Here is a 17221-nt window from a genome sequence, read left to right on the forward strand (position 1 = left end):
TTCTCCTCTTTCCTTTCTTTTTCTCTGACTAGTCCTTCCCTGCTTTCGTCCTTCCCAGGCAGTCTAGTCGTGGCAGTCCTCACCTTGCCAGGCCAGACGCATAAAGGCCCTCCCATCGTTCCTCAACACCGCCCACCAACTTCTTGGCTCTCTCAATCTCCCTGTTCAGTTCCTCCACATTGCGCGTAAGCGCACTAACCTCCTCAAACCGTCTCGCATCCCGAGCAGAGTCCACCATTTGCTGCACCATGAAGCGCTGCTCCTCCAGGACCACCAAGCGCTCACGAGCCTCCTTCTCTTCCGTCTCGAGCGCTGAGACGGCAGTGCTGGTCTCGCTTGCCTGGCTTGCTGTTTCGGATTCGGCGAGCTCTTGATTACGGAGGGGCGAGAGGTGGAGGGACGACGAGGACCCATTCACGTTGCCAGACTGCAGGGCTCGGAGGCGAGAAGCCTGTGATGAACGAGAGCGTAGGATTTGTGGCACCGACTTGAGGGTCAACATATGGGTATGTAGGAACGTAGAGGCGGCAGCGTAGACGGCTTGCTGTAAGCGAAGCTGTGTCTTGGAGGTAGTTTTCATATCGCGGAGTCGACGGGCGGCCGTATCGTATTTGGTAAACGCATCGGTAAGGCGTTTCCTGATTTTTGAAGCCTCCTGAATCTGAGCATGTGTGGGAGGTGGTTTTGATGATTCGACCCCATCGTCCCCCTCTGGCTGGAGAGCAAGTAATGTTCGTTGAAAGATGGGCATAAGCTGGCGAATACCGCGCTCGAACTGGCGCAATGTCTCGTATGCTCGCTGGTCAGCTGGCTTGTGGGAGATGGTTGACGCAAAGTCGCGCTTCGCAAATATTGTGTGATTGCATTCGCGGCACATGCGAACGTCGATGCTGAGTTGGCCAGGCTGTGCTGCTGTTGGGGGCTTCTCCGTCGCAGGGCTCGTAGCTGAGACTGTTAGGCGCGACACGCGTGAAAATGATGCCGTAGATTGAGACTCACGACTGGCAATGCTCAAGCCCACCTCACTCGAGCAGCCTGTAAGTGGATCGGCGCAGACCACCCTGCCACATATGCGGCAGTGGTGTCTTCTAAACGTCCAAGATCCAAACTCTTGTTGACAATATGGGCATTGCGTGACGGAGGCGTCATCTTCCCAAGTAACAACCGACTGCTCAATCAGTTTCCTCTGGTTCTTTTGACCCGCAAGGGCGGCGACAGGCGACAGCAGACTTCCTCCATTTGTCGTGACATCTTCGGGCGCATTCGCAAGCAATTGCGTCAGCTTGGTCAAACGCTTTTCCAGCCTAGCCACTTCGAGATTCTGCCTCTCGACCCTCTTCCGTCGCATCTCGGCAAACGTTGAGGTGTGATCAATCAGGACACCGTTGTGGTCGTTGTAGCCATCTCTCGACTTGTAACACGTCTCGCAGACTCGGACCCAGTATCCCCGCACGGGGTCGTGCTGGGCAGACCTCGACAACTTCATCTGGTACATGGTGTGCTCCTCGCAGAATAACCTGCCGCAATTCCTACAATTGATGCTTCCATTGACAGCTCCAAGGCCTTTCCCGCACGTCGGGTCGGTGCATCGGTCGTTGCTCGTTTGTCGTTGCCAATGCGATCGTGTAATGAGCTCGTCCGGGTCTATCGGTCCCTCAATGAGCTTCGCAGTCGTAGGCGGGGCAATGGGCAGGGACTCGTTGGATTCGAAGACGTCGAGACCTCGCAATTTTTGGTTGATTATAGACAGTGGTTGGAACCGTTTGGCCTTGAGCACCTGCTTGTCGAACCAGGTGCGGACCTCATCTTGTTCGACTTCGGGAAGTTCTTGGTGGTTATCGTCGATGTGTCTGAGGAGGGAGGGTCAGAGACTAGAGTTTAGTGTCGCAAGGAGGCAAAGACAAATTCACCTGTTGAGTTGAAGCAGGGTCAACTGTGGTTTACCATTAGCAAGCCTCTCTCATGGACGACAAACGTTGGAACAGACCATTTCCTCTTCACATATTGGGCAGACTAGCTTGGAACTGGAAGTAGCGGCTCTAGAGGGGCCTCCAACGCTAATGTTGGAACCAACATCTTGGGCAAAGTCGGGTAAAGGGCTCGAGACTGGGGGCGAAGCCGAGGAGGAGTTGAGCGACAGAGTGCTTTCTGAGGGAGCAAAGGGACTGGGTGTGCGTTGGTGCCCGTTGATAGCGGGAGGCGTGGGAGGGGCGAGGCCTTTGCCGCTGCCCAAGATGCGGCCGCCTCCCAGCTTGCGGCCGGACATCGTGGAAAACGGGAAGACGATAGCTACGAGACCATGAATCGGAGGTGGAAAGAAGGGGACGTCGATGTTCGTTTGCTCGGTTTGTCTCGGCGGGATCGGGATTTGAGTGTGTTGGAAGGGCGGGGGGGAGGTTTGATGGTGTAGATGGCAGATGGCAGATGACAGACGCAGGTCGCAAGTGCAAGTGGTTCGTGGTGGTGGTTCGTCTTCACGGGTGACGGCCCCGTCACCTCAGCTCACGGGCACCTCAGTGGAGGGCAGGATGGTTCCAGTTCCAGTTGCAGTTCCAAGTTGTAGGTTCCCGCGCAGCCCGTCAGGCCTCTTCCCTGCCCAGGGATTGGAGAGAATCAGCAGCAAAGCAGTGGGCGGACGGCAGGCGGACGGCGGGCGGGAAAGGCAATGGCAGGCAATGGCAGGGCGGTAGGGGAGGACGACAGGGGTTGGGGAGCAACGCATTCGGCGGGATTTGGAGACCGGGACGCTAAAGACATGCGCTAAAGGCTGCGCTAGTGGACACACGCGCTGACCAGGGCCCACAGACAGGGGGAAGGCGGGGCAGCCGTGTGCCGACTGATACAGAGGTACTTCTATCAATACCTATGATGAGCCATGGATGAGGTATACATCTATCGTGCAGACCGCCATTGCGTTCCTCGGTGTGGGGACACCAGCCTTATCGACGGCCTTTGCGCCTTATCGCCCCCGACCTGGCAGCTGCATCTCTCCAAAACTGCTGCCCAAAAAGTTGCCTTCGTCATCGAGGAACTCCAGAGTCAAATCTCGCCCCATAAACCACGACCTTCACCACGCACCACACATACACAACATGGCCGTCAAGTCGACAACGAAGAAGTTCCCCGAAGTCAAGGGCGGAGGCAGTCTGATTCTGGCATGGCAGATCAAGGGAAAGAAGGTTCTGGTTGTTGGAGGAGGCGAGGTACGTTATGTTGCACACCCCATGCTGCTGCATCTCCGCGGCGTAGCTAGAGCTCTCTCACACACACATACACCAGAAATGACTCTTCCCTCGTGCCATACTATTGCCGTCGTACCATATTGTTGAATGCTAATTGTCTGTCTGGAACAGGTTGCCGCCGGTCGGATCCTCAACTGCCTCGATGCCGATGCCAATGTCACCGTTGTCTGCCCCGCCTCTGGACTCAACCCCGAAGTTGCCCACCGTGTTGAACAAGCCCAAGTTACCCACGTCGATCGTCTCTTCGAACCCTCTGACTTAGATGGCGCAGCCATGGTTCTTGTTGCCATTGACGACCCGGCCGCCTCTACTGTAATCTGGAAGTTGTGCAAGGAGCGCAAAGTGCCCGCCAACATCGCCGACGTACCCCCAGAATGCGATTTTTACTTTGGCAGTGTCCACCGTGACGGCCCCCTTCAGATTATGGTTAGCACCAATGGCAAGGGCCCCAGACTAGCTGCCATCATCCGGCGGCATATCGCAAAGTCACTTCCCAAGAACGCCGGCAACGCCATCGAGGCCATTGGTACACTCAGAGCGAAACTGCGCAAAATGGCTCCGAACTCGGAGGAAAGCCCTAAGCGCATGGGCTGGTACGTCTGAACCCTTGTCTGGGGAGTTTTACTTCACTGTTACTGTAACAGATGCTTACAATCGAGCAACAGGATGATCAAAGTCAGCAACAAGTTCGACTGGGAAGAAATCTGCGATCTCACCGACGAGGACATGGAGAACCTTCTCAGATTCTATGCGACAAACGAGGTGCCTACAATCGACGACCTCTTAGCCATGAGGGAAAACCCTGGCTTCAACAAGATGGACGTGTTTGACGGGTCCTTTGGTTTTTCCGTAGGCGCATGATACATACCAAAGACATATGCATATCTTGTGTACGTACATACTGGATATGGGTGTTTGAGCGATATTGGGCGTCTTTTCATTGGAGTTATCTAGAGTGCTTCATTGGCGACATCTCACGACATGAAAAGGGTTTCGGAACTAAACAAGGGCCAGGCGCAATATGGCATGACTGGCATAGAATCTTTGGCTTGGAGCAGTGTACTACTATGCGAAAAAGAAGACTAGAAGGCGCCTTATCGAGCCTGCATCTTGACTTCATACCTTTCGACTGAGACAAGAGCTCAGGGAGATATGTTGTACTTGGCGAATGTGGTCTAGTATGGATTGGCTGGGCTTGGATTCGAAATGTAGTGTGCAATTTTCATCTCAAGGCTCATACGATATTTTCTAATCATTATGCTGGAATTTGTTATGAAGACGTTCAACTGTGGAAGCAGCTAGATTGGTGGTTTTGGGTAGTCTCCACTCACTCTACTCGTGCCCGCCCCCACTTTTTTAGGCATTCGGGACTCATCACCCACTAAAGTAGGTGCTTTTTAGCTAAACGGCCACGTTAGCCATACGGGCATAATTATTGCGATTTATCTCTATATATTACTACTTTTATTACTTTTTATTATAATACTTAAATTTAATACTATTAAAGAGGAGCGTATATAAATAATTATTATAGCTATTTATAAAGACTCGGAATTATTAATTATAGCGGCGGCTTAGTAATACTTTATTTCGTATTAAAAACTCGGTTAGAGGATTTTTAATAAATATTTATTAAAAGAGCGTACTAGTTACGGTTATAAACTTATTTAGGACTAAAAAAAAGTTATTTATAATTATATTAACTATTTAAACTAAATTAATTTATTTATAAAGCGCGAGCTTATTGTTAATATTACTAATTACCTACTTACTAAGTCGTAGGACCCCGTAAATATTAATAATACTAAGGACCTAGCTCTTTTTCTAATTATTAACTCTTAATAAATTAGTTAATTTATTAAGAAGTATAATTATTTTTTAGTTAAAGAAAAAGTACTAAATACTAAGTAATATAAATTTAAAAATAAGAATATTATTAACTTTTATTTTTTTAAGCTAAAAGAGGTTGTTAATGAGTATAGGATCTAGCTTTTTAATATATAAAATATAAATAAGACTAGATTTTAAATAGGGGTTAAGAAATTTAATATAGTTATTATAAAAAAAAAGGGCTTATTACTTTACCCTTCTAATTAATAAAAAGTTTACTATTATTATAGAGGCTATTTTTATTACTAAAGATTACGTATTAGCCTTTTTAATTCTTAGTAGCTCTATTTATATAGCTAAGTAGTATAGTATTAAAAAGCTCGAATTTAATATTATTATAAAAGTTTTATTTACTAACTATATAAATAATATAATAATTCTAAATTAAATTAAGTACTTCGATATATATATAAAGGGCCGAACTAAGGAAGCTAAGAGATTACTATTTATAAATAAGTATAAATCTTATTATCCCCTCGACAGAGCAATCCGCTAGGGCCGTACTGTATATTACGTATTAAGGAAAACTAGGTATATTGCGCTCTATACTTAATTACTAATTAAAATAGTAGTTAACTAACTCGACCGTTGTCTTCTTTTTATTAATAGCTCCCAACTTTTCCCCGCCCGTCTAGAGGGCGAGCTATACCCACTCTAACATATATAAGACCTCTTAGTACTAGCCTGCGTAGGCGGCCAGATCCCGTATTATATACTCCTTCTCGTTAAGGGTTAGGGGGCCCCTTATATATTCCCTTATATTTATAATATAGCCCGTATCGGAGGGATTTTTAGCTCCGTAGAGTATAATTTCTAAGCTAGCGTCGATATACCGGATCTTAACGTCCGTACCGGCCTAGCTATCTACGGCGTTCGTACTATTACTTAGCCGAATTTTATACCGCTAGAAGGTACTTTGCTAATCCTTGGGTGTGCTTACGTTAGCTACGATGGCCATAGCGTCGAGCTGGCCGAGGGCGCCCAGCCCGAGAGGGGTAGACTTGTTGACGGGTATCTTTAGGTTCTTGTTAAGGTAGTATTTTAACTAGCTAACCTCTTGACTAGTTGTCTAACTAGCTGTCTAAGTAGTGGTTTATATATTAATAAGTTTATTTAGTGGATTTATTTAGTAAATTTATTTAGTTCGAATGGAGAGTAGCTTTGGGCAATGTTAGAAGCAATAAGGATAAAAAGAATCTTTACGAGCTTTAATACGAAGAGTAGTAAATATTAGCCTATTTAGCCCTTTCTCTAGAAACCTCTACGTCGTTATTAAAGTTTAGAACCTCTATAATTAAGGAAGGCCGCTTCTAATTATTATGGCCGATTATTATAGCTAACTATTATAGCTGATTTTTACTATTAACCTTTTTGGCCGGCGCTATTACTAAAGAGGGTAGTTTACCTATTCCGAATTATATAACGGTTTTTATATTAAAATTATTATATTACGTTAAGCGCGTACTTAGGGCATATTACACATATTATATAGTTAAAAAGTATACCGTATTATATAATTTTTTTTAAAAACGTGATCCTATTAAGGTCGATCTTTTGCGCTTATAAAGCCGGAAAAAAACTACTATATAGATCTTACTATATTATTAAGTTTATTAAGTATTATAATAAACATAATATTATCCTTTTTAAATTTTTATTATATAGTATATATAGTCTCTAATTTCTTAATATTATAGTCTTTTAGCTCCTTAAGTATTATTATATTAAGGTACTTAACCTCGTAGTTTAAAAAGGTTATATTAATATTACTAAATTAGAATTCCTTAGCTTTATATAGTTTATTTATAAGGAGGTATTTAAATATTTTATAATTCTTTTAGTATTTAAAAAAATAGGTATTTACTTATATAATTTATAAATTATACTTAAAAAAATCTATAATCGTAGTTACAATTCTTAACTAACTATATTACTTTTTTAGGGGCTAGGTTCTTTATTATTTATTATACTTATAACTATTTAAAAGCTTTATTACGTTATTTAGTATTTATAAGAGGATATAAATACCCTTAATAAAGAGATTTAGTACTTAATCAATAAAACTTCCCTACTTAAGTAGAATTTCGAGCGGTTTATTTATAAAATATTTATATAAAGCTCTAAGCTCCTTTAAATAAAAAGAGACCTCGGCTTAACTTAGCTAGCTTAATAAATAAGTAGAGCTTATAAATAAAATAAGAATAGTTAATTATAAATTAGAGAAATTATTATCATAAAGGACGGTTAACGTATAATTGAATAGAAGTAAGTATTTAAAATTATTAAAATAGTAGCTCTTATTAAAATAATAAATATAAAGATTCGCTTAGTTATTAAAAAAGGGGCTTTTAAAATAAAAAAAAAGCTAAAAAAGTAAGGAATATTAGCTAGCTTTAGCTTATATATATAATTAATGGTCTAAATAATAAGCGGTTATTAAAAAGGGGGTAGTTAAGGCTTATATATAATAGTATATAATTAATAATTATTTGCCCGTTTGGCTAAGGAGGCCGTTTGGCTGAAAAGCACTTACTTTAGTGGGTGATGAGTCCCGAATGCCTAAAAAAGTGGGGGCGGGCACGAGTAGAACATTAGCAGGCGCGTTGATGTCCAGCTCAGCGAATAGCCTTGAAATCATTTTGAACACAATCCCCCATTCCGTAATTATGAGACTCTATGAGAAGTGATATCGATTTGACCATCCTGGGTGTTTCCATTCCAAACCCGTTCCGGACGCAGGTTCCGGAGCTGGCGCCGATGGATCCACAAAATCGGCACGGCGTGCAGGTGCTCTATGAAGGTACCTGCCTCCGGGTACCTTTCGCCGCTGCGCCTCTTGCCCGGGAAGTCTGCAATTCAATTCTACCTCTCACACCATTCCATCATAACCTTGGACGAAGTTCCTCTATCATAATACACAGTGTATTCATTCTACCTCGGATCATCTTGCTGCACACATTCATCTGTATCATCATTGTAGGCATCAATATCTTGTCTATCCCCAAGTGCCCATCGCCAATTGGCCCCACGTTAGCTTTAGCAGGCCATCTTCCTTACTTTCTACGCATCACAGCTACTTCGCACACAGCATTCGCGTGCTTTGGCGAAACCCACAATCAACAACACCGAGAGAAATCGCAGACCGACGCGCATTCTACTAAGACAATTCCTACGAACCTGCTATCAATCGAGAAAGTCGCAGACTCAGCCAGCACCAACGCGTCATCATTGCACCAAGTACCAATTCAAGACATCACCGTTTCCGCACCCATTCCCCGAGTCGCCAGCACCCTCGTCGGCTCACCGCAATGCCTCCTCGTGGTCGCCCTCGTGCGGCCGCGGCCGAATTCGATTCCGAAGTACTTCCCGAAAGACCATCTCCATCGTCCCTCGATGAGCGCGAACCACCTCCGCCCTTCTTCAACACCACCTTTTCCACCCATCGCGCATCGCCGCTGTACGTCGGCGCCAATACCCTGAGCTTTCCTCGATTACAGGCACTGTCGCAGCGCTTACGCGACACGCTCGTGGGAGACGTCGTCAGGGGTGTACAGGTTGGGCTGGAAGGCAGCGACAGCTCTCTAGGACGCGCCGGCCCGCTGGAAAAAGTTGGAATACGATGGGTTGGCGTTGAAGCTCTACTAGGCGGCGCGGACGATACGGACCCCGATCTGAGCAGGGATCTTACCAGCGATGGTGTCGAGACCGATGAAACCGTCCGCAAAAAGAGATGCCTTGTATTCGAGATGAGATACGAGAACGCGCTGTGCACAGCTGTGCTGCTACCATCACTTTCTGAAAAGATCACGGAAGAGCCTACAGCCGAACTGCAATCGGCCAATAGCCTCGGTGTGCCTGGGTTGCTTACCAGCAGCGGCACAAAAGATGACAGGCACTTTTTGCATCTACCTCTGCTTCTCCTTCGCATGCCTGCACCTTTGAAATCAGTTATCGTTGACTTTCTGTCAAGCACATTCGACTGCCGGATTAGTTCGTTACGCTTGGGTACGAAAGGCCTGACTACCGCATGGGAACGGTGGATCGAAGATGCCGGTCTCCCCTCACAGGGCCCTCTGGCAAAAGACATGATCTTGACCCTGGGATTCTACATACCACCCGCAGTGACCTCAGATGGCACTGACGAACAACCCCCAGACGGGCTCGGAATCAAGTCAATCGACATCGTCATACCGGCTGAGGAGCTCAAGCGGTTTACAAAGGAAGGGATGACGCTCACGAACCCGACGATTATCAACAAGGCAGGGCTCACTCAAGGCTACCAAGAGGATCCTAGAAAGAGAAAAAAGCTCGCGGGCGGCAAGGCGGACGAAGGATGGGGATGGTTTGACCGCCAAGGGGAGCACGACGAAGCATTCTTGCATGCTTTGGGTGCCTACTTGGAAAAGCATCTCGCCCTGAATCTCTTCCATCCTGGCGTGAGAGTCACCAAGATTGCTTGTGGCGGGTTCGTGCTCTCAGAGGGGCGCGTCAAGGTGTTTGTACCACCTGGCGATGATGAAGAGGTGTTTGAACCGGTCAAAAATTTGATCAGCGATCTCATTGCCAGCGCCAACTCCTGATCCATCGAGACCTCGTCAAATTCGGTACAACTATGAACAGGGCAGACAATCTTGTTGCTGCATCAGTTCCCCTCCCACATACTTGAGAGCAGTCAGACGGACGGAACTTCGACTCAGGACTTTGATTCAGAGCCACGACTATGACTTCCACTCCGTAAGAGCGGATGTAAGATACTCTTTACACCCTTCGACCCTCCAGGGGTGGGATCATCAGGACGGGGAATTACGTGCCCCTTCTGGGAAATAAGAACAATCTACATCAATCTAGAATAATTCCCCGGCTCTATGGCGTATACCAGTCATCCGAAAAGCTACATGGCACATCAAGTAGCCCGGAGGAATGGTGGAAGGCCTCTCATAAGCGGCAGCAGTGGTGGCCAAGACCCTGAGGTTTCACTCGGTACGCATCGGACAAGGGTGGCCTCTTGCAGCTACCAAGGCTCGCCAAACTCGGATCTCGCAAAGTTCGGATGCTACCTAGGCGCCTCATTTCAGCCGCCCTTAGCAATAGCTAGCAATCTATCTGAAAAGCACGAGGCCACTGCATGACCAGCTCGCTGCCGCTAAGTGCGTCTTGCGATGTTCAAGCCATGACTAGTTCCCTTGGGTAATGTCACTGTCGAATGCCCGCAAGGAACTAACACATTCAGCCGATATCACCCATGCTTATTCCCCGCATTACCAGGGGGAGTGCCTTTTTTCCCAGGACGGCTGGTGTCCGCTTCTTACACGATGAATAATACCTTCGGTGCCATTACGGCTTGTTACCACCGAGCTTGGCTTTCCAGAACGGGCCGAGATCCTGGACTTTGCATTTCCGAGTCCCTCATTTGGCCTTGATTCGTGCCCAGATAAGTAAATCGAGTTATGGTTATTGTATAGTGGTAGTTTAAGCAAATGGGCGGTCCTTCATCTAAGGTTAAGCCAAATGTGTTGGCTTGAGAGCCTCCATCTACCCGAAGCACGACTTCCAACTCTATAAAGGCGGCTAGCTAAGACAATGGAATACACCATTCACAGCACCACGGTCACTCTTTTTCACCTCATCACTCACAATGAAGTTCTCTTCAAGCCTCGTCTGCCTCCTGGCACCCATCACCGTTCTCGCCGCTCCCCTCGAGGAGAGGCAGGCCTCGCAGTCCATCGACAAGCTGATCAAGGCCAAAGGCAAGCAATACTTTGGCACCTGCACCGACCAGAACCGCCTGACTGCCGGCAAGAACGCCGACATCATCAAGGCCAACTTTGGTCAGGTCACGCCGGAGAACTCGATGAAGTGGGACCAGATCGAGCCCAACCGCGGCCAGTTCAACTGGGCCACGCCCGACTACCTCGTCAACTTTGCGCAGCAGAACGGCAAGCTTGTCCGCGGGCATACGCTTGTGTGGCACTCTCAGCTTGCGGGCTGGGTGAACAACGTCCGTGATAAGGCTGGTTTGACGACTGTCATTGAGGACCATATCAAGGCTGTTGTTGGCCGGTACAAGGGCAAGATTTACCACTGGGTGAGTCTGTGTCCACCCTCTTCTTCTTCTTCTTCTTCTTCTCTAGGAAACCAACGTTACTGAACCTTGTGTGGTCAGGACGTTGTCAATGAGATCTTCAACGAGGACGGCTCCCTCCGTTCCTCCGTCTTCTCGCAGGTCCTCGGCGAGGACTTTGTCGGCATCGCTTTCCGCGCCGCCAGGGCCGCGGACCCCAATGCCAAACTGTACATCAACGACTACAACCTCGACCAGGCCAGCTACGCCAAGACGCAGGCCATGGCTCGCAAAGTCAAGGAGTGGATCGGCAAGGGCATCCCCATTGACGGTATCGGTACGTGTGAAGCCAGTCCAACACACTCTTCCTTGGTCACCATGCACGAATACTAACGGATCTCACGCCAGGCTCCCAAGCCCATCTCCAAGCTAACCAAGGCGGCAACGCTCTTGGCGCGCTGCAGACCCTCGCCGGCAGTGGCGTCAAGGAGGTCGCCATCACGGAGCTGGACATTGTCGGCGCCAGCGCGGCTGACTACACGGCTGTGACAAAGGCCTGTCTGCAGGTTCCGCAGTGCGTTGGTATCACGGTCTGGGGAGTGCGTGACCCGGACAGCTGGAGGGCGCAGAATAACCCGCTCTTGTTTGATGCCAACTTTAACCCCAAGGCGGCTTATAACGCGGTCGTTACTGCTTTGCAGTAGGTCTTCTTTCTCGATGTGAAGTGGGGCTCGGGTGCTTCTCGGTGACCTGTACGGTTTCTGTCTTCATGTACAAATTGGAACTTTTGGCAGCTGTGCCGTATATAGGACTCTGTTATGAACAAATTCAATTTTTGCTTAGGAAGTAACTAGTCATCTGGCTGTATTGCAATAGGTCAGCTTGGCGAGGAACGTTGGTTAGCCACGCCATCCAATCAAGACTCTATCAACGTGATTCACCTTGAGATTGTTTGCGCTGAATGCATGGTGGCTTAATATTGCACTCACCCCGCGCAGTTTGCTGGGTATTCACAGGTAGTCACCCACACAGAATTGCCAAACAAATCCTTTGAGATTTATCGATAATAGATGGGCTCGGGTAAACGATCCCGGGAGCATCCACAGTGTCTTTGCGCCTATTCTTGTTCAGGTCTCTCCCCCTTTAATCTGGCCGTGATGCCTTCGAATGCTGACGACTGGAACATCGCACACAGAATCGTTACGTGACGGTGTAAGTTGAGAGTGATAGGCATTTGCTCCACAACATTGTTTCCTATCTGAGCCTCTACTCATGAGCTTCTTACCATATTTCTCGAAGCAATGGAGCCCCTGAACCCGGCCAAAGGGGCTGTACAAGGACCAACCCTCATCGACCTCATTCGGAATGCCGCTGGGTCTACATCTCAATCAATCATAGCCTATGGAGCAGAAGAGACAGTTGGAGATCTCGTGCCGACAGTCGTGTCATATTCAGACTTGCCCTGTCTGGCTCGTGCAAATGCTCAGATTCTCCTTCGGCTGTGCCCGCCATCCGTTGGCATCGGCGGAGAACACCTTGTTGATTTGCTGTGCCTCGACAACATCCTGGACACCATCATCTGGTTTTGGTCGACTGTAATCGCAGGGCTATTGCCAGCAATTTCAACCACTTCGATTCTTGAGCCCGGTCGATCAGAGTACCTCTCATATCTCCCCATCTTGTTGAAGGATCCGCTCTGCATAGTACCTCAGTCGCTTTCAGGCTCATACTGTTTGCAAGACTTTGCCAAGAAGTAACCGGTTGCCAAGACAACTTCTCAAAGTCTTGCCAGGATGAGTCAATCGATGCCGCTGCTACCTTTGCCTGACAGTTCTTCTGCTTCCGACCCGGCGGTTCTCATTCTGACATCAGGTACGACTGGGAGAGCCAAGGCGGTACAACTCAGCCATGATCAAATACTGGCTTCGCTAGAAGGCAAACCCAAGTCTGCAGGACCACACAGCGGCGGTCCCTACCTCAACTGGATCGTCATGGACCACGTAGCGTGCCTGACCGAGAATCATCTCCTCGCGATGTACATGGGTTTCTTCCAAGTGCATCTCCCCGCGGACGAGGTGCTGTCCAACCCTGTGTAGCTACTGAATATGGTCAGCCGTTACCGGCTTTCGCGAACCTTTGCCCCTCATTCTTTCTTGGCGAAGTTATCCAGGGAGCTCATGTTGAAACAAACATCGTCGTCGGATGGAGATCTCGATCTTGGATGTTTGCAATGGCTTGGTTCGAGTGGGGAAGCAAATACAGTGGATGTCTGCGAGGCACTCCAGACACAACTCGAGAACTACGGTGCTCGCAAAGACATCATCGTCCCGGGTTCTGGAATTACAGAACCTTGCGCTGGGTGCGTATATAACGCAAATTACCCGACGTATGATCGAGGACAAAATCACCAACATGTTGACGTTGGCAAAGGCGTCCCTGGGCTACAGCTGCGAGTGAGACTCTTAGATGGCAATTCTCCATCTGCATTCGCAAACGCTGGCCAGGTTGGGCTTCTGGAACTCTCCGGCGACGTAGTATTTGACGGCTACTTCAACGATCGCGACTCTAATGCGGCCGCCTTCACAAGTGATGGCTGATTTATTTCTGGCAATGTTGCTTGTGTCAACCACAACGGTCAACTAATCCTCCAAGGACGCTCCAAAGATACGATTATCATCAACGGGGTGAAGTACGCCCCAGACGAGCTGGAACACCATCTCGAGAAAGAGTTGATACAAGGGGCAGTTCCGGGCTCTTTTTGTTGCTTCTCAACTTTGCCACAGTCATCTGACACAGAACGAATTGTCGTTGCTTACTTACCATCGGTTGAGGACAATGATACTCGAGCCCGGACCAAGACTCGCAATAGGATAATCGATATTATCGGCTTACATACGGCTTCATCTGTCATCGTTCTACCCCTAACAGCCGCTGATCTCAAGCCATCGGCACGAGGAAAGCTGCCCAAGAGGTGCGATCAGGTCGGCTTTCGGGAAGGGCACGTACGCCCAGCATCTCCACAAAGCGAGCGAAGCCGACAGAGTAGAACATGACGTAGCAGAGAAGATAGTTTCTTCTCTTGAGGCACTCATTCGCCACGAAATACAGGAGTATTTCCAAGTCAAGGGGGCCACATCACAGCATCAAAAGATCGATATTCTGGCTCGGCGCTACGTCAATGGACCTCATCAAGATAGCGCGTCTAATCTCGGACTGGCTTCAATTATTAGAAGGACTCACGCCCAGCCAAGTCCTGAAAAGTCCGACGCCTCGGCGGCTAGCTATGATAAATGAGGGATCTGAGAGGAAAGATGAAGTCGGCAGCCCGGTCCTTACCCTCCGGTCAAAGGGCAAAAAGACGCCGCTGTGGCTCGTACATCCCGGTGTCGGAGAATTCCTGGTCTTCATGAACCTCATAGGCTCATCGACGACCGGCCAGTCTATGCCTTCCGTGCAGGGGGTCTCGATAGCGGTGTTTGGCCTTTTGCCTCCTTGGATATGTTGTTGGATTACTATTTTCAGCACTTCGAAGCCGTCCAAGCAAAGGGGCCGTATGCTATCGCAGGCTATCCGTTCGGCTCAATGATTGCCTTCGAATTATGTAAGAGACTCGAGACAGCAGGTGATGAGGTTCTTTACTGCGGTTGCTGGAACCTTCCGCCGCATATTAAGCACCGCATCAGACAGTTCGGCGGGGTAGAGTGTCTCGCCAACTTATTTCACTTCACGAAGCTCATCGAACAGGATCAGGCTTTACAGCAGATACCCATGTTGCGCACATTCTCAAAGCAAGAAGCAGTTGCCCACCTCCGAGCCCCCAGCGACTCGGATAGGGTTAGGCCTCGGCGAAGAGGAGTTTGTCAAGTGGGCAGATTTTGCATCTTCGGTCCAGCATCTGGCTCGAGACTACGAGCCACGGGGAACGATACGCAGCATGGATGTATTTGTCGCAGATCCTCTCAAGGAGGTAGCTATTGACCGCAAGGATTGGGTTCTGAATAAGCTCAGCCGGTGGCGGGAGTTTGTGAGCGATGTGCAGTGTTATGATGTTCCGGGTGACACTATTCTATGTTGGACGAGGTCAACGTGTCGCGGTTTGCGGAGAAGTTGAAAGAGGTCTTGGAGGCACGAGAAGGGCCGCTACGTCGGATCCTTCAGTAGGTTTCTCCTGCAGCTCTTCGGTCCGGACTAAGGTAATGCATAATGCGTGAAGCTGGACACTGTCAACTTCGTGGATGGGAAATCAGCGGATATGCAACTTGGGTATCTGCGAGTAGATTGCAATACCCGTGTTGGCTTTTCCGCAGCGCTGCGTCAAGTAGTCATAACCTCCGGTTCCTCCAGAGACCCGGCCTCGTAGCCGGCGGGTCTGAGATCCTTTATCAATACCGGCCCGGTTCTGAATCATGCTTCCGGTCCGTCAACGGGGGATAGATTGTCCCCGCGGACTACGTTTCTCCGCGGGAAACTTTATAAAAGAGCCCCCAAAGTTCACACAACGGAGACAATGTATGTTAAGACCGAATAAGTATCATAACAATACGCACTAGTTATTTACTGCCAGAGCGGCGGCTGAAGCTTCCTTCAAACTATATCCAAGAATTATTGTACGTGTTGAGAACGGCTACAGGCCGAAAAACTTCATGTCATCGTCGCCCCGGATGGGCACAGTGTGTCCAACGCCAACAGCCCAAACACCCGTCAGGTGATCACCAAACACATCAGTGCGATAGTTGGCAATAGGGGTGTTCTGAGAGGAAGTGACAGGCTTGTCCGGGTTGTATCCAAAGACGCCAGACCACTGCTTGATGGTCTCCTGGTAGTTGGCGTAGTTGAGCGTGGTGTCGGTGCTGCCGTGGTAGATCTGCATGCGGGGGCGGGACCCCGTGTAGCCGGGGTAGGCGTCGTAGACCCATTGGGCCCAGCGTGCCGGCGTGGCAATCGATTGGCCCGAAGAGCAGGTGCTATTCCAGCCGTTGACCGTACCGGTGTAAAAGCAACCGGCTGGGACGCCGTTGTAGACGATGCCAGCGGCGAAGACGTCGGGGTACGTCGCGGCCAGGACGTTCTGTTGCGCGATTAGTCACTCGAGCATTGTCTTGTTGAGTTATGGACGTTGACTTACAGTCATCATGGCGCCGGATGAAGAGCCGGTGACAAAGACCTTCGACTTGTTGCCGTTATACTTGCTGAGAGTGTATGAGACCATGTTGGCGATGGAGTTGCTGTTAGCTCCTCCGTTGTGGGTGAGAGTTGCCTTTGAGGAGACATCCCAGCAGGTTCCCGAGTATGGTGACTCGGGGTAAATGACGATGAAGCCCTTCTGATCTGCGAGTGTCTTGTAGGGGCTGTTGTTGTAGTAGGCTTGAGCGGTACCTGTGCAGTAGTGGATGGCCACAACCACGGGAGGGTTCGCCGCCAGCTTGTCGGGAACATAGATGTACATCTTGACGCCGCTGGGATTCGAGCCAAAGTTCGTGACCTGCTGCAGCGAAGCGGCGCTGGCAGAGGCGACCAGCCCAAGAGCGGAGAGAATTGTGCTGAACTTCATAGCTGCGATGGACTTGCTACAACCAAGTGCGATGCCGATTCAGTGTCTCGAGGACGATCTTGGGCTCGTTCTTGAGCAACTACTTATAGTCCTAGGTAACGGAGTCGAACGAACGAAGCTGTTGACAGAGCTCCCTGTGACGCATCTGGCAACTTTTGTAGACTTCCCTTCAGCCGCTCGTGCATAGAACCAAAGGGGCCGCATGCACTATGTGTAAAACCCGGTGATCTCGTTACCCCACACGTAGGGTAGTGTTGAAAAGGGGGCCATCATCGTCAATTTAGCCGGTTGGCTGGGGGCCGTGCTAGATCCATGTCTCATCCGAAAGCGAAAGGAAACTGGTTCATCTGGAGTTGTCTAAAAAGCTTTTATTCGGCACTTGCCATGGCTTCCGAAAGGGAAACCCGGCTCTTTTGGAAAAGTATGGGTGCCGGTATCCGTTGTCCATAGTGGCTCCTGCATTGGCCTTCCCGAAGG

The 17221-nt window shown here is 48.9% G+C and overlaps 6 protein-coding genes across 6 annotated transcripts; 4 read left to right on the top strand and 2 right to left on the bottom strand.

Moving 5' to 3' along the window:
* Positions 1-79: 79 nt before the first annotated feature.
* Positions 80-2266, bottom strand: CCOS01_10258 (FYVE zinc finger; the record flags this gene model as incomplete). The annotated part of the gene is made up of 3 exons (XM_060458414.1): positions 80-1850; positions 1911-1933; positions 1988-2266. The coding sequence occupies 3 exons, from the start codon at positions 2264-2266 to the stop codon at positions 80-82; spliced, it is 2073 nt and encodes a 690-aa protein (XP_060311579.1).
* Positions 2267-3092: 826 nt separating this feature from the next.
* On the top strand, positions 3093-4103 carry CCOS01_10259 (siroheme synthase; the record flags this gene model as incomplete). Its single annotated transcript, XM_060458415.1, has 3 exons — positions 3093-3203; positions 3354-3835; positions 3908-4103. 3 exons carry the CDS (start codon positions 3093-3095, stop codon positions 4101-4103), a joined length of 789 nt encoding a protein of 262 aa, XP_060311580.1.
* A 4337-nt stretch (positions 4104-8440) lies between these two features.
* On the top strand, positions 8441-9712 carry CCOS01_10260 (uncharacterized protein; the record flags this gene model as incomplete). The annotated part of the gene is made up of 1 exon (XM_060458416.1): positions 8441-9712. One exon carries the CDS (start codon positions 8441-8443, stop codon positions 9710-9712), a length of 1272 nt encoding a protein of 423 aa, XP_060311581.1.
* A 1055-nt stretch (positions 9713-10767) lies between these two features.
* CCOS01_10261 (glycosyl hydrolase family 10) lies at positions 10768-11897 on the top strand (the record flags this gene model as incomplete). The annotated part of the gene is made up of 3 exons (XM_060458417.1): positions 10768-11217; positions 11296-11530; positions 11602-11897. The coding sequence occupies 3 exons, from the start codon at positions 10768-10770 to the stop codon at positions 11895-11897; spliced, it is 981 nt and encodes a 326-aa protein (XP_060311582.1).
* Positions 11898-12494: 597 nt separating this feature from the next.
* Positions 12495-13289, top strand: CCOS01_10262 (uncharacterized protein; the record flags this gene model as incomplete). The annotated part of the gene is made up of 2 exons (XM_060458418.1): positions 12495-12946; positions 13025-13289. The coding sequence occupies 2 exons, from the start codon at positions 12495-12497 to the stop codon at positions 13287-13289; spliced, it is 717 nt and encodes a 238-aa protein (XP_060311583.1).
* Positions 13290-15817: 2528 nt separating this feature from the next.
* On the bottom strand, positions 15818-16744 carry CCOS01_10263 (acetylxylan esterase A; the record flags this gene model as incomplete). Its single annotated transcript, XM_060458419.1, has 2 exons — positions 15818-16261; positions 16319-16744. 2 exons carry the CDS (start codon positions 16742-16744, stop codon positions 15818-15820), a joined length of 870 nt encoding a protein of 289 aa, XP_060311584.1.
* Between the last annotated feature and the right edge of the window lie 477 nt (positions 16745-17221).

This window comes from Colletotrichum costaricense (genome assembly GCF_030867565.1).
Source record: "Colletotrichum costaricense strain IMI 309622 chromosome Unknown Scaffold_10.1, whole genome shotgun sequence".
In the NCBI taxonomy this organism is placed as follows: Eukaryota; Fungi; Ascomycota; class Sordariomycetes; order Glomerellales; family Glomerellaceae; genus Colletotrichum; species Colletotrichum costaricense.